Raw genomic sequence first — 19,591 nt, forward strand, 5'->3', positions numbered from 1 at the left:
GCAAGCCTGCCTTCCTCGGTCCCTCGTGGTCCTGGGGAGGAATACCTTTCCCCAACAAGGCCAGGGCTTCCACTATTCACTTCACTAGGAATCCGTGCTCTGCCCCTCAGCCCCGTCCTGTTTCCTCACTTCCCTTTTCTCTCTTCGACCCTTAGACCAGGTACTTACTTGCATTGGTTAGCATGCTAACCCTGCCCCCCAAGAATTCCTTGAAGGTTCTGACCTTCAAGCCTAGCTGGACTTCCCAGCGGGAGGAGGGAAGTGGGAACAGTCTTGAAGGCAACATGGTGCCTGGATCAAGGATCCATATAAAATCTGGGGATCTGGAGATGAGCATTAAAGATGGCCCCAGGAAAAAGAGGCCGGCCCCTTCACCCTTTGTCCAAAGAAAGGCCGCCTAAACATTAGGCCTCTTGTCACTAGAGACCGTGGTAGAGGAGTCAGGTGGATGCTTGGACAACTGATAATGTTGAGGACAGCTTGACAGCTTTCCCCAGCCCCACCCTCATGTATCCTAGGCTGGTCTTGAACTCCCTATGTAGCCAGGACTACTGATCCTCCCAACAGAGTTGTGGGATTACAAGCATGAACCCACACCCATTGATGCAGAGCTCAAAACAGAGCCCGGGCCTTCACGTGTGTGGGGCAGCTGTTCTGTGAGCTGAGCCATTCCTAGCCTTTTGGGGGCCCTGTTACCATCAGGTGGTCATTTAAAGCTTGAGAACGCTGTGAGATGAAGTGTGCGCCCAATAAGTCTTCAGCTGGTGCCAAGCCCATGCCATGAGCACTTTACAGCTGCTGGTACCCTTACTACTAGGACAGCATTACGGTTTTTAGTGCCAGTTTGGAGAGGAGCTACTGTCTTCCTACAAGCCAAGGAAATCCCTCCGACTCACTGTCCCAACCAGTCTACATCTGGAATGCACTGGAGGCTTTGACTAGGGGCAGTAAAGGCAGGAAGATTCAGGGTTACTCTCTGCTACTTGACTTTAAGGCTAGCCTGGGTTGTTTGAGAGCTGGACTGTGCCTCTGTAATCATAGAGAAGCAGAAAGCAGATAGAGGCTCTCGTGGGATGAGCCCTCGAGAAGGGAAAAGAGTTCCGTCGGGGAGATGTCTCCACGTGGCAGTGAAAACTCTGCCGCAGGTCTGCTGAAGGGCGACAGACAAGGCCTCCGAGTAGGAATGAGGTTGGCTTGTTTGAGAGACAGGAAGGAAGGAAGACCAAGAAAGAAGGGGAGAGGGTGTTGTGGGGAGAAAGACAGAGGCAGGAAGGCTGGCTAGCTGGCTAACAGGTTAAAACAGGACAGCTGGGAGCCTGTGAAGGTGGGCTCTCTGGCAGGTGGGCCTTAGCGGGTCAGGAGAAGGAGTCTGGATTTTTTTTTGCTTTGTTTTGTTTTTAAATTTTCATTTGCATTGGTGTTTTGCCTGCATGTATGTCTGTGTGAGGGTGTCAGATCCCCTGGAACTGGGGTTACAGACAGGTGTAAGCTTCCAGGTGGGTGCTGGGAATTGAACCAGGATCCTCTGCAAGAGCGACCAGTGCTCTTAACTGCTGAGCCATCTCTTCAGCCCCTGAAGTCTAGACTTGATTGCAATGAGAAGCCACTGATGGGTTGTTTTTTTTTTTAAAGGTAGATTGCAGTGTTATGAGGGTTGACAAGTCGGCTCAGCAGTAAAGGGGCTTGCTGCCAAGCACTGATAACATAGGACCCATCCCTGCGACCCACAGAGAACTGACTCCTGCAAATTATTCTTTGACCTGCACATGTGTGCCATGGCCTGCACATACGTACATGTACACACTAGTCTTTTTTTTTTTTTTTGACAGCTATGAGGGAGGGCTAAGGACATAGGCCCAATCCCAAAGACTTCATGAACTGGGTGTGGCGGTGCACACCTGTAACCCAACAGGTGTGTAAATAAGAGAATTAGAAGTTCAAGGCCAGCCTTGGCTACATGAAAGCCTATCTAAAAAAAAAAAATTAAAATTAAAACAGATTGTCAAAGAGTTGGTGAGGACAGATGAAGATAGTTCATCAGTTGATTGCTGTTGAAGGCGGGTGGCAAGTGAAGGGTTTCCTTACAGATGTTTGGCATTTTGATAGTTAAAAAATGAAGTGATGGTTTTGGCTAGTGAGATGGAGACACTAGATTGAAGAAGGCAGGGGTGGAAACAAGCAGGTCCGTCTGTTGTATTAGCTCAAAAAACAGCAGTAGCTTGTCCACGGTGACGCTGGTGAGGAAGGTGGCGAGGGCAGGGGCTGAGGCATCCTGGAGCTTGCTTGGGAACGTTACAGAGCACAGGGTGAGCACGCCTAAGCAGAGGGATGGATGGTACCAAGCTTGAGACTGCAAGATGGAGGAAGAGCCAGTTTGGAAAGCAGTAGTGAATTCTAACTTTAGATGCAATGAGTTTTAGGCTTCAGGTTGGCCTGAGGGCACCTGAGTCTCGTGTTCGGAGAACTTAGAGGGCAGGAGACCCCAGACATTCAGGCTCGCTGGGGACCCTGAGATCTTACAGCACTGTCTCTCCATGTTTCCCCGCAGGGTCCTGGCTGTCACGCTGAAATGAACCCTCAGCAGTCCTCCGTCTACCATGGCCACCCTTAACTCAGCCTCTCTCTGTGGTACTGCTCCTTCCCCTGGGCGCGATGTCCTGTCCCCACCTCCAGAGACATCCTCCTCCTCCTCCTTCTCTTCCGGCACCTCTGATCCTGTCACCAAAGATCCCCCTGATGCCCCCTCCACCTCTGAAAGCGTAAGGTCCTCAGAGCCAGGGGAGAAGCTTCCGGAGTCAGGCTGTGGCCTCGTTCCACCAAAGGACACTGGAGAGCCCCAGGTCGAGCCTGGCTGTGGTCACATCCCACCAAAGGACCTTGGAGTGGAAAAGGAGGAAGAGGAGGCAGGAACCCTTCCTTTGGACCTAAGCAACCATTTATTCTTTGCAGCTGGAGGTAAGGCCTACCTACTGGCCAAGCTGCCCCTGCCAGGTGGCGGCGAACTCTTGTTACCAAAGGGCTTCCCCTGGGATGAGGCAAGCACCAAGGAAGAGCCTGGCCTGCCCCGCCTTGCCCGCTTCTCCTCCTCACACCTCACTACCCTTCACATCCAACATGGCTTTGACCCAATCCAAGGCTTTAGCTCTTCTGACCAAATTTTGTCCCACGATACCTCAGCGCCATCTCTGGCCGCCTGTGAGGGAAGGGATGGAGCCTTCTGGAGCTACCAGCTGGTTCCAAACCCAACCGAAGATCCCAAAGATGGCCCCATGGGGAGCCGACGGGGAGACCACAGGGCACTGTTCTGGATCTGCCTTCCGTGCCGCCTGGGTTTCGGCAGGCTGCGGGCCTTTATAGGGCACACGCATTCTCATGGAGTGACGCTCAGCCCTGCCCACCACCAGGGCCTGCTGGGCAGCCCAGCTGTACTTCAGGAGGGTGATGATGGCGGCATAGCCTTCTTAAGCCTTCTGGAACCAAAACCTCTTACTCGCCCTTCTGAGGTACCCGAGGAACCCGACAGCAGCACAGTGACCATGGAGGCAAGCAGAGCCCAGACTGAGCACGCCCTGCCAGAGGCAGACCATCAGGCCCTTGTTCTCCCCTCTGAAGAGCTTATGGCCCTCAGTCCACCGTCCCCACCCACAGCCCTAGCCACCTGGGACCCCAGCCCAACCCAAGCCAAAGAATCGCCGGTATCCAGAGGCGAGGCAGGGCCAGACTGGTTCCCCGAGGGCCAAGAAGTGGATGGAGGGTTCTGCCTCCCCCTCAACCAAAGCTCACCCACCTCTAAGGAGGTGGCCACGCTCCCAGCTCCAGCAGGCTCTCCTGAAGACACGAGTGACCCACCTCAGGCCTGTCGCCTGGTTGATGACTACGCTCCAGCCCCTGCAGCCTTCCAGGGCCTCAGCCTGTCCAGCCACATGTCCTTGCTACACTCTCGCAATTCCTGCAAGACTCTCAAATGCCCCAAGTGCAACTGGCACTACAAGTACCAGCAGACCCTGGATGTGCACATGCGGGAGAAGCACCCGGAGAGCAACAGCCACTGCAGCTACTGCAGTGCCGGGGGCGCCCACCCCCGCCTCGCCCGAGGAGAGAGCTACAACTGCGGCTACAAGCCCTACCGCTGCGACGTCTGCAATTACTCTACCACCACCAAAGGCAACCTCAGCATCCACATGCAGTCCGACAAGCACCTGGCCAACCTGCAGGGCTTCCAGGCAGGGCCTGGTGGCCAGGGAAGTCCCCCGGAGGCATCCCTCCCACCCCCTTCTGCTGGGGATAAAGAGCCCAAGACCAAATCATCCTGGCAGTGCAAGGTGTGCAGCTACGAGACCAACATCTCCCGAAACCTGCGTATCCACATGACTTCCGAGAAACACCTGCAGAACGTCCTGATGCTGCACCAGGGGCTGCCTCTCGGCCTGCCCCCCGGGCTGGTGGGACCAGGACCTCCGCCCCCGCCGGGGGCTTCCCCCGCTAACCCTCCTGAACTCTTCCAGTACTTTGGGCCCCAAGCCCTAGGACAGCCTCAGACACCCATGCCTGGGCCTGGGCTGAGGCCAGACAAGCCCCTTGAAGCCCAGCTGCTTCTCAATGGTTTCCACCACCTGGGAGCACCCGCCCGCAAGTTTCCCACAACTGGTAAGTTTCCTTGCTCAGCTGCAGCGGTCCCCCTGCCCAGGCCAAACTGTATTCCTGCCTTCCTTCAAAGCTCGGCTGCCTCCCCACTTAGGTAAATACAGCTTACTCCAATTAGCGTGTGTTCCCCGCGCCCCTCCTTTCTTCCTTAGGCACTAATCTGTCTCTGTCCCCCTAGCCCCTGGCAGCCTCTCCCCTGACACCCATCTGCCACCAAGTCAGCTCCTGGGCTCCTCGTCCGATGGCCTGCCCACTTCGCCATCCCCGGATGACAGCCCACCCCTGAAGGTGTTCCGCTGCCTGGTGTGCCAGGCTTTCAGCACGGACAGCCTGGAGCTGCTGCTTTACCACTGCAGCATTGGCCGGAGCCTCCCAGAGGCTGAGTGGAAGGAGGTGGCCGGCGACACCCACCGCTGCAAGCTCTGCTGCTACGGCACCCAGCTCAAAGCCAACTTCCAGCTCCACCTCAAGACGGACAAACATACTCAGAAGTACCAGCTGGCGGCCCACCTTAGGGAGGGGGGCGGAACTGTGGGTACCCCTTCCCCACTGTCCCTGGGGGACGGGGCTTCTTACGGCTCCATCTCCCCGCTTCACCTGCGCTGCAACATTTGTGACTTCGAGTCCAACAGCAAGGAGAAGATGCAGCTGCACGCCCGGGGGTCAGCCCATGAAGAAAACAGCCAGATCTATAAGGTGAAGTTCAGGCAGGAGAGGACGGAAAGGGAGAGGGAGGAGGGACAGGGTGGGAGGGGCAGAGTAGTGAAGCCGGGGAGGGCGGAACCCCGGGGTGAGGGACATGAAGAGCCGGGCAGGGTATGTACCAGGGTAGCGCAGTGCTGGACAGACCTGGAGAAAGACCGAAGGACAGGGGACTGTGAGGAGGCTATTCTGGCTCCACCCAGCCCATCATGTTACCCGGAAGTTCAAGAGGACAGAAGCAGGTGCCAGTCACACACTCGGGAACCCAGGACTGGCAGGAGAGAGAGAAAGCAATTGAGAGAATAGACATAGGTGGCTATAGAAAGGTAGAGGGAGCCGGGCGTGGTGGCGCACGCCTTTAATCCCAGCACTCGGGAGGCAGAGGCAGGCGGATCGCTGTGAGTTCAAGGCCAGCCTGGTCTACAAAGCGAGTCCAGGACAGCCAAGGCCACACAGAGAAACCCTGTCTGGGGGGGGGGGAGGGGGAGAAAGGTAGAAGGAGGTCACCCGGGAATTAAAAGAGTTCAGTATAGAGGGAGAGTCTCCAAAGATCTGGATGCGTGTGTCCCTTCTACATCTGAGCTGGCCTCTTCCGTGGTTCTAGTTCCTGCTGGAAATGGAGGGAGCGGAGGCAGGGCCAGAGCCGGGGCTTTACCGATGCCTGTTGTGTGCCTGGGACACGCCCTCCCGCTTAGCCGTGCTACAACACCTACGCACACCAGCCCACCGCGATGCCCAGGCCCAGAGGCGGCTGCAGCTGCTACAGAATGGCCCACCAGCCGAAGAAGGACTCTCAGCTCTTCAGGGCACCCTGAGCTTCAGCCGTGGGAGGCTCCGAACTCCCGGTGAGGAAAAGGGAACAGGAGGATCAGGGCTGGGCAGGAAGCAGCAGGTGCAGGGACATGACACCAAAGTGACACAGGCAGTGACACAGGCCGGTGAGCCATCTACAGCAAGTGGTGCTGAAGGACCGAGAAGGCAGGATGGGGGGATCTTCAAGAGCTGGGAGGTTGCCCAGCAAGGAGCAGGGCAAGAGGTGACTGGAGGACGGGAGAGAGTAGCAGAGACGGGGAGGAGGAGTCACCTGGTGCTTGTGGGTAGCAACTAGTGTCCCAGCTCTATTGGTTGTGCGGGGTGGAAGGCAAAAGGAAAAGCCTTTTAAAAAAAACAAACAAACAAACACTTCATGAGAAGCCAGACTTGTTGAAAGGTGATGGGAGCTGTGGGCATGGTTCAAAGACAACCGGGATGGGAAGAGGCCCCAACAAGTTTCCCAGCCTCTTCCTGTCTCCTAGGAGGTCTTCAGCCCCAAGGCTGGGCTTAGCGACCCCCTTAGGCAGCAGAGGCTGTACCAGCAGAGGCCGGGAACAGCCAGCCAGGCACCATTGACCCAGAGGGTGCAGGAGAAGAGCCTGGAAGGGGCTGTCAGAGGTGGGCATGGGTATCCGGCCTATGGAGAGGCCAGCGGTGGGCGAGGGCGAGGGCGAGGGCAGCAGGAACCAGGAACAGGCAGCATTGACTGGTGCTAATTGAATTGCCAATACACTGGCTGGAGTTAAGTGCTGGAGGGGCCCAGGATCAATAGCTAACGATCCTGGCGCAAGGCTGAATGGAGTTAAGGAACTTTTAACACTTTAATTAGGCTGCCACCGAAAATAAATTCCTACGCATCTGTCAGTTCCTATGAGAGTGGTAGTCTCCTTGCTCACCGCCTCCCATGCACTACAGCTGCCCTTCATTCAACGCTTACAGTGCCCCTCCCACTACAGTTTTGGGGCTTCCCTTTCCCAGGGTCAGTCAGGCCAGGAGGCCAAGCTTAGTCCGGTCCTGTTGTGGGGCTCGTTTCTAGGGACGGGGTGCTGGGCTTGCCCTACCGTTTCAGTATTGGAATTGTTTCACTTTTACCCTGTGTTTCTTCTGTTCATCCTTTCCTGCCTCCTGGCTCACTCACCATTTCTCCACCAGCTGCTTATCCTGCTTCCTCTGCCCTTTGTCCTCCCTCCTTCCCCGTGCATCACCATGTTCACCCTAACTCTCTCTCCATCCTATACAGGGAAGGCTCCTGACACCCCCTTAGCTCAGCCGCCCACCTCTGAGAAAGATGGCCAGAACAAGACAGAACAACTGGGTGAGCTGCTCCTCGGACCCATTCCCCGCCCCCCCCAAACACACACAACTCACTGTGCACACTGGCATGCTGACGGGTGCCTTTCAGAAACCCAAAAAACCTCCTCCCCAGAGGAAGCAAAAACTAAAAAGGAAGGGGAAGGGCAAAGAAGTCACCATCCGCCCAGGCATCTCTGCCCTCTTTGAAAACCCAGCCCTGACTAACCCGGAAGTGATCCCTGCCAAGCCTCATCTGGCTCCTGGCTAACCCGGAAGTGATCCCTGCCAACACCTGGCTCCTGAGTTTCTTGCCTATTCTCCATTCTCTGCAGGCCACTTCCTGTCCTGAAAGTCCACTGGTACTAGAGGGGCTGTGCAAGAAGGGGAAAGGGGACCAGGGAATCCTTTTAACTGCCTCTCCTCTCCTCTTCAGCTTCTGAAGTGACAGAGGACAGAACTGGCCCTCCCAGAGACAGTGCCAACCAGATCACGGTCAGAACTGGGGTAACTGGGATGAAGGGGGTGGGGGAGGCGGGGCTGACTTTACTGAGATCGCTTACTCTCTATCTAGCACTGGTTCTCAGCCTGTGGGTCGCGACCCCCCTGGGGGCTGAACAACCCTTTCGCTGGGGTTGCCTAAAGACTATCAGAAGGGCTGGAGAGATGGCTCAGTGGTTAAGAGCAGATGTCTGCTCTTCCAGAAGTCCTGAGTTCAAGTCCCAGCAACCACATGGTGGCTCATGACCATCTATAATGGGATTTGATGCCCTCTTCTGTCATACGTGCAAATAGAACACTCAAATAAATAAATAGACCATCAGAAAACATAGGTCTTTACACTATAGTTTACAACAGTGGCAAAATATTCTTATATTAAGAAGTTATGAAGTAGCAACGAGAATAATTTTATGGTTGGGTGTCACCACAAATGAGGAGCTGTATTAAAGGGTCGCAGCACTAGGAAGGTCGAGAGCCACTGCTCTAAAGGCTTGTGTTGTGCATGTGGCTGACTCAGTTCAGAATGTCACACGAGAAATTCCATGCAGGGCCAGTTCTGTACGTTCAGCACATGAGGAAAGGAAGCTGCCTGTAAAGGGTGAACACAGAAGGAGTGGCAGGACCTTGAGAAACGTCGAGAGAGGAATCGTAGAAAGGGTAGGAAAGAGTGGAGTCGATGCCGGGAAAGGAGGGAGAGAAGAGTGGAGAAATGAAAGGGCAGCCTCACAGGCCAGCCAGGAGGATAGTCCTTCTGATGAGGAGCTGCCAGCCTGAGAGAACTGACCTGGCACCCCTCCTGTAGAGGCCCCAAACAGGTAACACACTGGCAAGTCCCACAAGCCCCCAGACCCCAGGACTTGGACTTAACAGGACTCAGAAGCAGCTTAGCCTTGTGGTGTTAAGTGTTGCTTCTGAGGAGATCCCGAGTCTCTGATGATGCCATGCCTGCCATCCTGGGCTTCCCAACTTCCCAGCCTCCACTGCGGCACTCAGCGCTACCTCTGTTCTGTTTCTCTTCCTCCCAACTCCTGTCCCCTGCAGCCTGTCTGTTAGAGGGCTAGGTGCACTGGTATGCGTGCCTGGATCCCCTACCTCAATATACAGACCTGGGAAAGTGTGAGGCAACAGGAGATGAGGTAGGCCAGAGAGAGGCAGCAGAGTGTGTGCCCACTAGACAGTTCAGTCAGGTGACAGCAGGCCTCCTTTGCCTCTGGCTAGCTAGAGATCTAGGCCACAGATCTCTAAGGGTGTTGCTAAGGGGCAGACCAGAGTTACCCGGACCACTTGAAGAGTGGCATTTGCTTATATTAAGAAGTAGTGAGCAGGCTGGGTGTGGTGGCGCACACCTTTAATCCCAGCACTTGGGAGACAGAGGCAGGTGGATCGCTATGAGTTCAAGGCCAGCCTGGTCTACAAAGTGAGACCAGGACAGCCAAGGCTAACACAGGGAGACCCTGTCTCAAAAAAAAAAAAAAAAAAAAAAAGCAGCAGTGAGCAGGAGGTGGTGCCACACACCTTTAGTCCCACCACTTAGGAGAAGGGAGATCTCTGAGTTCGAGGTCAGCCTGGTCTACATGGCAAATCTCAGGACAAGAAGTAGTGGAAGGAGAAGAGAATGGCAAGTTGCTGAGCCTGGGATGAGCCAGGCTTCATGGCAGACAGGTAGGACCCCTCTGTAGGAAACGTCAAGGGGCCTGGAAGAATGAAATAGGCAGGCTAAGGAACCTCTAGGTTCAGAAAAAAATGCCCAGAAGAAAGGAGGTATGTCACAGAAAAGACAGGTAGTAGGGTATGGGTAAGAGAGCCAGATTCGGGGCAGAGGCTGGTCCAGGGCCAGCTGGAAAGCTGGAATATTAATTAGGTAGGGTATCAGAGACAGGGAAAGCCACACCAAAAGGAAAGAAAAAAGCGGGGTGGGAAGGGACTGGCAAAGAAGGAAGTCAACATAGCAACCGAGGCTAGGCCTTTGTGCTAGCCCAGGGAGTTGCCAACGTCCAGGGCTGGTTGGGGGCCGGGTGGGCTAAGGTGCCTTCCTATCTGACTTGTCTCCTAAATCTGGATGATGGGGACAGCGTCACACTGACTCCCGCTGACTGTGAGGTAGTGAGCTCCCTCCTCCCGCTGACTGTGAGGTAGTGAGCTCCCTCCTCCCCTGACTCCTCCTCTCCCACCCCTATGTCTCCCCCAGGTATACTGCTGTCCATATTGCAGCTTCCTGAGCCCAGAGTCCGACCAGGTGAGGGTTCATACAGTCTCCCAGCATGCTGTGCAGCCCAAATACAGGTGCCCGCTCTGCCAGGAGCAGCTGGTGGGCCGGCCTGCCCTGCACTTCCACCTCAGCCACCTGCACAACGTGGTGCCCGAGTGTGTGGAGAAGCTGCTGCTTGTGGTGAGTGTAGGCGGAGGGGAAATGGCCCTAAGGTCCTGTGAGGGCAGTGCAAGGGGAGGAAGAGGCTAGTGTGTGTGGGTGGGGTGTGAAGGAAGACGCATTTCTAGACAGTTGAAGTTGACTTTAAAATTGGTGGGGGGCTGGAGAGATGGCTCAGAGGTTAGGAGTGCCGCCTGCTCTTCCAAAGGTCCTGAGTTCAATTCCCAGTAACCACATGGTGGCTCACAACCATCTATAATGTGATCTGATGTCCTCTTCTAATGTGCAGGTGTACATGCAGGCAGAACATCGTATAATAATAAATAAATAAATCTTTTTTTTAATAAATAAATAAAATAAAATAAAATTGGTGGGGTCAGCCAGGCGGTGGTGGCGCACGCTTTGATCCCAGCACTTGGGAGGAAGAGGCAAGTGGATCTCCTTGAGTTCGAGGCCACCCTGGACTAGATCGAGTGCTAGTACAGCTAGAGCTATTACACAGAGAAACCATGTCTGGTGGGGAAATATTGGTGGGGTGGCCCTGGGCACTGAGCTTGCCTAGTTCCCTTTCCTCCTGGACAACTATGCATTTCTCTCACTCCCATTAAACCCTGAAAAGTATTGTTAATAGCAGAACCAGAACTGGGCGTGGTGTCACACACCTGTAATCACAGCACTCAGGGAGGCAGAGGCAGGCAGATCTCTGAGTTCAAGACCAGCTTACAAAGTGAGTCCAGGATAGCCAAAGCTACACAGAAAAACTCTTTCTGGGAGAGAAGAAAAAAAAAAAAGCAGAACCAGGTAGCTTTGAGGTGAGATACTTTCAGCCTGGGAAAGGAGGGAGGCAGGGCAGTGGACAGCTAACTCCCCTATCCAAAGAAAAGCATCAGTTCATTGGGAGGTTTACCTGGACAGGAGGCGGGACCCAGGGGAAGAGAGCTTGACACAGATACAGGTGCAGAGTAAATGGGTCAGGAATAGTACTAGGGGACAGTGAGTAAGTAGTGATGAAGCCACTAGAATTTTCTACATTATAGGCCACAACTGTAGAGATGACCTTTGCAACCAAAATGCTGCCTGGACCCACACTAAGCCCCGTGGAGGATGGCCTAGAACGCCCCAGCCCTGGACCAGAGCCCACTCCCAGCAGAGACCAGGTAGCAGGTAAGGAAGTTCACACAGCATACCCCCCAAAGTGGCGGGAAAAGGGGCCAAAGGGGTCTGAAGACGGCTGGCATTCAGCCGGTGGCTTTGGATAGCGAATGGTCGGGGCTCAGCTTGAACGCCATTCCCTGCTCCTGTGTCTCCTGTAGAGAGCGCTAACCTGACCCCGGAAGCCAGCCCAGATCCTCCTCTTCCTCCTCCTCCTGAGCCTCCCCTAGCACCAGTGGAGTGCCCAGAGAAGCCATCAGGAAGCCCTGGTCAGCCCTCCTCTCCAGCTCCGTCTCCAGTCCCTCAGCTTGACACCCAAGTTGAAGAACTAGCTCCCCCGCCCGCCATGGCTGAAGAGGAAGAGGGAGCCATGGGGGAGCCCCGCTCTGCAGAGCCATCCACAGCTGACTCTCGCCACCCCCTAACCTATCGGAAGACCACCAACTTCGCCCTGGACAAATTTCTTGACCCTGCTCGGCCCTATAAGTGTACTGTGTGTAAGGAGTCCTTCACCCAGAAGAATATCCTCTTAGTTCATTATAACTCTGTCTCTCACCTTCATAAGATGAAGAAGGCTGCCAGCGACCCGTCTTGCCCTGCCCGAGGAGAGGCGGGCATCCCAGCGCCCAGTACGGCTGCTTCAGACAAGCCCTTCAAGTGCACGGTCTGCCGAGTGTCCTACAACCAGAGCTCCACTCTGGAGATTCACATGCGATCGGTTCTGCACCAGACTCGCTCCAGAGGGGCCAAGACGGATGCCAAGGCCGAAGGACCAGAGCGAAGCCAAGAGGAGGTCAAGGAAGGCGAGACTGAGGGCGAGGTGGGCACTGAGAAGAAAGGCCCTGACCCCGCTGCCTTCATGTCTGGACTGCCTTTCCTGTCCCCACCAGCCCCTCCCTTGGACCTACACCGATTCCCAGCCCCTCTCTTCACCCCGCCAGTCCTGCCCCCCTTCCCTCTGGTCCCAGAATCACTGCTTAAGCTCCAGCAACAGCAGCTGCTTCTGCCCTTCTACCTCCATGACCTCAAGGTAGGGCCCAAGCTGGCACTGGCGAGCCCTACACCCATGCTGTCGCTGCCAGCGGCCACCCCACCTCCTCTTCCCGCACCCCCGAAGGCTGAGCTGCCTGAGCCGGAGTGGGAACGGCCCCTCATAGCTGAAGAGGGGAACGAAGCGGGACCCTCTTCCCCACCCCACCCGTCACCCAACGAAGCCGCCCGCACAGCAGCCAAAGCCCTTCTGGAAAATTTTGGCTTTGAGTTAGTAATTCAGTACAATGAAGGGAAGCAGGCAGTGCCGCCTCCCCCGACACCTCCTCCCCCGGAGGCGCTGGGAGGCGGAGACAAGCTGGCCTGCGGGGCTTGTGGGAAACTCTTCTCCAACATGCTCATCCTCAAGACTCACGAGGAACACGTCCACCGCCGCTTTCTGCCCTTTGAGGCCCTGAGCCGTTACGCCGCTCAGTTCCGCAAGAGCTATGACAGCCTCTACCCACCACCCCCAGCAGAGCCCCCCAAACCTCCAGATGGGTCCCTGGAGTCACCTCCCCAGCTAGGCCCACCATTTGTGGTTCCAGAGCCTGAAGTAGGGGGGATTCACACTTCCGAGGAGAGAAACCTGCCAGGAGGACACTGGCCCGCAGAGGAAGAAGAAGGTTCTAGAGGGACTCTTCCTCCCACAGTGCCCGCAGCAGGCCGCCGGTTCTCCAGAACCAAGTTCACAGAGTTCCAGAGCCAAGCTCTGCAGTCTTTCTTTGAGACCAGTGCCTACCCCAAGGACGGAGAGGTGGAGCGGCTCGCCAATCTCCTGGGGCTGGCTAGCCGTGTGGTGGTCGTGTGGTTCCAGAACGCGCGCCAGAAAGCCCGCAAAAATGCCTGCGAGGGTGGGCCCGTGGCCCCCGGAGGAGCCCCTGGGGGAGCCTCTGGCTGTAGGCGCTGCCATGCCACCTTCGCCTGTATTTTTGAGTTAGTGAGGCACCTCAAGAAATGCTATGATGACCAGCCTCCTGAGGAAGAGGAGGAGGCAGAGAAGGCGGAAGAAGAAGAGGTGGAGGAAGAAGAGGTAGAGGAACGGAACCCGGAACCTGCAGCGAGACATAGCGGCCCATCTCCAGAACACGCAGATGTGGAAGACTCGAGCCAACAAGCAGAGCCAACAAGGCCAGAAGGCAAAGAAGCTGAAGGGAAGGCGCCTCCCTCACCTCCAGTGCATACCTGTGACCAGTGTGCCGTTTCTTTCCCCAGCCAGGACCTCCTGTCCGCTCACCACCGACTACACTTCCTGCCGCCGTCCGTGCAGCCCAGTGCTCCGTCACAGCTCCTAGATCTTCCTTTGCTGGTATTTGGGGAGCGAACCCCTGCAGTATCGGGCACCTCATCAGGGACACCCCTCAAGCGCAAGCACGATGACGGCAGCCTGTCTCCCACCGGCAGTGAAGCAGGCGGAGGAGGGGACGGGGAACCCCCGAAAGACAAGCGCCTGCGCACTACCATCCTACCCGAGCAGCTGGAGATCCTGTACCGTTGGTACATGCAGGACTCCAACCCCACTCGTAAGATGCTCGACTGCATCTCAGAAGAGGTGGGGCTCAAAAAGCGAGTGGTACAGGTCTGGTTCCAGAATACCAGAGCCCGGGAGAGGAAAGGTCAGTTTCGAAGCACGCCTGGGGGAGTAGCTGGTCCCGCGGTCAAACCCACTGTTACCCCCGCCCCAGCACCCTTCCCCAAATTCAACCTCCTGTTGAGCAAGATGGAAGACGAGACTGGGAAGGAAGCTCCAAAGAGAGAAGCACCGGCTTTTCCCTACCCCGCAGTCACCCCTGCTGCCGGGCCTCTGCCGTCCCTACAGCCTGGGAAAGAGGCCACTGCGCCCGCGCCAGAGCCGCCTCTACCCCTCCCACCTCCCGCACTCAGTGAGGACGAAGGCCCGGAAGAGCCCCCCAAAGCGTCTCCAGAAAGTGAGGCTTGCAGTCCATCCGCAGGAGACTTAAGTGATTCATCTGCTTCCAGCCTGGCCGAACCAGAGTCCCCTGGGGCTGGAGGGACCAGTGGGGGACCAGGAGGTGGGACTGGAGTTCCAGATGGAATGGGGCAGCGGCGATACAGGACCCAGATGAGCAGCCTGCAGCTGAAGATCATGAAAGCCTGCTATGAAGCTTACCGCACCCCTACTATGCAGGAGTGTGAGGTGCTGGGGGAGGAGATCGGGCTGCCCAAGAGAGTCATTCAGGTCTGGTTCCAAAATGCTCGTGCCAAGGAAAAGAAAGCCAAACTACAGGGAGCAGCAATCGCAGGGAATGGAAGCAGCAGCGAGGGCGCTTTGGCGGCCCAGCGCACCGACTGTCCCTACTGTGACGTCAAGTATGACTTCTATGTCTCTTGTCGAGGCCACCTCTTCTCTCGTCAGCACCTGGCCAAGCTCAAGGAGGCAGTGCGAGCCCAACTGAAGAGTGAAAGCAAATGCTATGACTTAGCTCCAGCACCCGAGGCCCCCCCACTGGCTCCCAAAGGGCCACCTGCCACCACACCTGCCTCTGTGCCCTTGGGGGCTTCCCCGACCCTGCCTCGCCTGGCTCCAGTCCTCTTGCCTGGCCCAACTCTGGCCCAGCCACCACTTGGAAGCATAGCTTCTTTCAATTCAGGTGAGTTGGGGAGGCCGGGAGGAGCTGGACCTGAGAGAGCATCTCCTCTCATTTCAAACCGTTCTTTGCCTTCTTGGCTTCTCCTCAAGCAGTTAATCTTGTAGCAGGCTGTAGGAGAAAAACAGTAGAGAGTATGGCTGGGGGCGGGGGGGGGGGGTTGGTGAGTGTGCCGCTCTAGTCTGGAGCAGGGAAATCTGTAAGGCTGGGGACCATTAACCCTTCATTACTTCTTTCGTCTTCCTAGGCCCTGCTGCCTCTTCAGGCCTCCTTGGCCTTGCCACTTCAGTCCTACCTGCTACCACAGTGGTCCAGACTGCTGGTCCAGGCCGCCCCTTACCTCAGAGACCTGTGTCCAACCAAACCAACAGCTCTACTGACCCAACCCCTGGCCCAGCTACTGAGCCCTCAGGAGACAAAGTCTCTGGGGAGAGAAAGCCAGTGGCAACCCTTACCAACTCCTCCACTGATGCCCTCAAGAACCTGAAAGCATTGAAGGCCACTGTCCCAGCCCTGTTGGGGGGCCAATTCCTGCCGTTCCCACTGCCCCCCACAGGCGGCGCAGCACCACCAGCTGTCTTTGGCCCTCAGTTACAGGGGGCGTACTTCCAACAGCTTTACGGCATGAAGAAGGGGCTATTTCCCATGAACCCCGTGATACCTCAGACCCTCATTGGGCTGCTCCCCAATACCCTCCTCCAGCAACCCCCCCAAGCCCCTGAGCCTACAGCCACAGCCCCTCCAAAGCCTCCTGAGCTTTCGGCTCCAGAGGAAGGGGAAAGCAGTGAAGCTGACGAGCTGCTGACAGGCAGCGCCGGCATCTCCACCGTGGACGTTACTCACCGCTACTTGTGCCGCCAGTGCAAGATGGCATTTGACGGCGAGGCCCCAGCTGCTGCCCACCAGAGATCCTTCTGCTTCTTTGGGCGGGGCTCTGGGGCCTCCATGCCCGCCCCATTGAGGGTGCCTATCTGCACCTACCACTGCCTGGCCTGTGAGGTGCTGCTGAGTGGGCGTGAAGCCCTAGCTTCCCACCTGCGCTCCTCAGCCCACAGGCGCAAGGCAGCCCCGCCCCCAGGCGGCCCTCCCATCACCGTTACCAACAGCGCCACTGCTGTCCCGGCTGCTGTGGCTTTTGCCAAAGAGGAAGCAAGATTACCTCACACGGACCCCAACCCAAAAACTACTACTACCTCTACACTTCTAGCTTTATAAACAGATAAACCAAGATGGGGAGAAGAGAGGGCCTCAGGGTTCCCTCACACCCCAAGGGGTGGCCGGTGGAAACTCAGATCCCTCACCCCAACCTTCAGCTCTGCCCACCTCATGGGAGTCTGTCAATTCCCACCCTCAGTGGGCTTTACACGCCCCACATCCAGCAGAGTCCTGCCTCCTCCCCATCCCACAGACACTCTGACCCTCACTCTCAGCCCCTTTCAGATGCACCCCCATGTTGGCATACGTGTCTGCTTCCTTCTCTCTCCTTCCTCCCCCCCCCCCATTGAATCCCCAGCCCTCTTCCCCTGTAAACACATACCTTTTTCATACTGTTATACTGACTGAGAAAACGCCAAAAGAAAGAAGAGAAGAAAAATGAAAGAAAACCCAAGACAAAAGGGGGGGTGGAAAATCAACTTTGCCACCCCCACTTCTTCCTGCCCCCTTGTCCAGAGCACAGACAGCTCACAAACTCCAAAAACCCGTTTGGTTCCTAAGATTGGAGCCTGGGATGGGCAGGGAGCCCATAAAAGTAACCAAACTGGAGGCTGCCAGGGGGAGATGCCCCTGTTCACTCTCCCGACTCCCCTCCCTGCTACCCCTCTCCTTACCTGGTCGTGGGGGACCCTTGCAGCCTGGACTCCTGGGGAAGCCGCTGCCAGGAACCCCTGTACCAGCCCTCACCCCATACCCTGGAAACTGCAGTAACTTTTTCTCAAAGGCTTTAAACACACAGGCCCTCTCAGCAGCTGTGGGCCTGCCCCTGGTCTAGCCCTGCCAAGGGCGGTCCAGCCTCTGGGGATCAGCGCTGCCCACTAATGGCAAATCCAAAGTTCTTTTAAAAAGAAAGAAACACACCAAATAAACAAGAGCAAGAGAGAGTGTGCACATACATGAAAGAGAGATGGAGAGACCAGAGGAATGAAGTAAAGAAAAACATACACTTTGAATACACAGAGAGAGAAAAGAAAACTCCCATCAAACAAGTGGGTTTTGTTTCTTTTTTGTTTTGTTTTACTGTTTGTGCCACCCCCACCCCCACCCCCATCACCCCTTTTGATAGTTTCCTGCGATCTGAGCTCTGATGCCTCAAAGTCATCACTGGGTACTGGTGGTCTGCAGGACTGGAGGAATGCAGGCTTCCTCCCTTTGCCATGCCAGTCTCAGACAGGACTAGGGATGAAGAGGTGACCCTTGTCCCCTGAGATGAGCATGCAGCAGGACAGGTGATAGCCCACCCAGTCACAGCTGTCAGAGAGGCTTGGCCATCCCAGGGAGAAGGGCACAGTCCGGTTTCTGGAATCAAGATGTTTGTACCTTTTGCCTGCCCTGTTTTCTTAATTACTTTTTTCCTCCTGTCACGTTTCTGATTGTCTGGGACGGCTTTTGCCTTTGCAGGGTTCCCTGGTCCCTAACTGACTCTCCTTTTAGTCCTCTGCCCTCACCCCTGCTCCCTCCAGCTCAGCCCAGTCCCTCCATTACTCGGCATCTCCTGGAGATGTTGCACAGTCTGCTTGTCTGGCAAGGCATAAGGGCCTGGTGAGCTGTGTAGGGAGGGAACACCTGAAACACAACACCTCTCCAGAGGATGCCACCGGAGAGCAATGTCCTAAGGGAAGGTTTCCCCCCCCCACCCAAGCTCACGTCCTGTGTAACCACTTCCAGTGGGGAATTTTGACAATCCCCAAATCTAGCCAGAGAGGCACAGGATAGATTTAATAGCTGTTTTACGTTAGCAAAGAAAAGCCTGCAGGTGTTCCTACCGTCCTGCAGGTAGTTCAGCTCTCCCCTAGCCCAGAGGAGCCCCTCCAGGCTTCATAAGTTAGTTACCCACTTGAGACAGATCAGCCTGACCTAGAACGTAGCAAGATCCCCAGCCACAAGTCAACACTAAAGTCACGGTGATGTGCAGAAAGGGAGATGGGGGTAGGGTCAGCTTTAATCCATCCTTCACACACATTCTGAAGCTTAAACTCCTGTGCTGTTCACTTTGAAAACTAAGAAACTCTCAACTCCAACCAACTGAGGGTACGATGAGCCAGTCCTGTTGATACCAAAAATGCCAGCTCAAACATCGGCAATGGGAGAAAAGCTAGCCCGTGGTGGTGGCCTGGTCCCTGCTGCCACTGGTCCCTGCCTCTCTGCACCTCTCTCACAGCCACACATACCCCCATCTTTTTCCTCTCATTTGTTGAAATTCTATGTATAAAAGTATTTTCTTAGCAGCATGTGTATGAGGGAAAAAGGTTTTTTTTTTTTTGGTTTGGTTTTTTTCACTCTGCTTTCTGGGAATGTGACTTGTGTATAAAAGATAAAAAAGAAAAGAAAAAAGGAACTTTAAAAAGAAAAAGCTTGGTAAACATCTGCCTTGGGATAATTAGAGGTGTTGTGTCATGCATTTTAGCCTGCTTAGGTTGGATTAAGTTTCAACTGTGCATGTTTACGCCAAGAGGTAACAACTGTTAGAATCCCTTCCTCATGCCTTCTCACACCCGACCACCCTGGCATGGCACACACACAGTGTCACAATGGTAGACACCGACCAAGCAACTGCACTTTCTCAGGGACCCTGGAGCTGCTGACAGATGAGTGAGCGAATCTTCAGGGCACAGCAGTCTGCTGCCTTTGTCAGGCCACACTCAGGAGCAGCACTTACGGTTCAGATTGCGCACTAGAGGACCTGGTGTCTGAAAATGCTAGTGGTGACCCTCAGGCCAGCAGGATCCTGTGGAATAACAGATGGAAGGCAAGCACAGTGACACCCACAAGTGCTTCTGTCTGTTAAGTGAGCTTGAAGTGGGGTCTCGTGAGATGGGTCCATCATGGCTTCCGATCTCTGCCTGAAGAAGCACCCAAAACAAAACCCGGGTCCCTTATCCCAGCAGGGTTATCTCTGGGAGTCAGGAGGTGTAAATGATCTTGCCTGTCTTTGCTTGAAACCTTGCGAGAGGATCACAATGTATTCAGTCCCCAACCAAGAACAAAAACCAAAGTTTGCTGGGAGAACATGATAAAAAAAAATCTGAAGCCCTGGGCTGTACTTATATAAACACATAGAAGAAGCAAGAAAGGCAGTTATTCTAGGTTTAATAGCCCCAGCTGCTCCATTCTCAACACTCTTCCTTAGTGTCAGACAAGATCAGCAAGTGCTCATCGCCCTGCTATTTCAAGGCATTTGCTCATCTAGTCATTTCTAAAAATAATAATAATAATAATCATATCAGGCTGGGTGTGGTGGTAGGATTCCTTTAGTCCTAGCACTCAG

General features: G+C 55.3%; 2 protein-coding genes across 6 annotated transcripts in view; one reads left to right on the forward strand and one right to left on the reverse strand.

Moving 5' to 3' along the window:
• The window catches only part of ZFHX2 (zinc finger homeobox 2), a 33,244-nt gene extending 14,536 nt beyond the window's left edge, over positions 1 to 18,708 (forward strand). For 2 of the 5 annotated variants that reach the window (XM_084767034.1, XM_084767036.1), the window contains exons 2-10: positions 2,549 to 4,647; positions 4,823 to 5,340; positions 5,951 to 6,191; positions 7,400 to 7,474; positions 7,886 to 7,944; positions 10,139 to 10,339; positions 11,356 to 11,482; positions 11,632 to 15,111; positions 15,356 to 18,708. In XM_084767034.1, coding sequence (XP_084623160.1) covers positions 2,598 to 4,647; positions 4,823 to 5,340; positions 5,951 to 6,191; positions 7,400 to 7,474; positions 7,886 to 7,944; positions 10,139 to 10,339; positions 11,356 to 11,482; positions 11,632 to 15,111; positions 15,356 to 16,323 — 7,719 coding nt within the window. In that variant the 5' untranslated portion in view covers positions 2,549 to 2,597 and the 3' untranslated portion in view covers positions 16,324 to 18,708. The other 3 variants (XM_084767037.1, XM_084767033.1, XM_084767035.1) reach the window with 3 other exon arrangements.
• Positions 1 to 19,591, reverse strand: part of THTPA (thiamine triphosphatase) — a 45,689-nt gene that overhangs the window by 21,238 nt on the left and 4,860 nt on the right. The window lies entirely within an intron of this gene.

Source organism: Acomys minous, assembly GCF_964271855.1.
Source record: "Acomys minous genome assembly, chromosome: 18".
NCBI lineage: Eukaryota > Metazoa > Chordata > Mammalia > Rodentia > Muridae > Acomys > Acomys minous.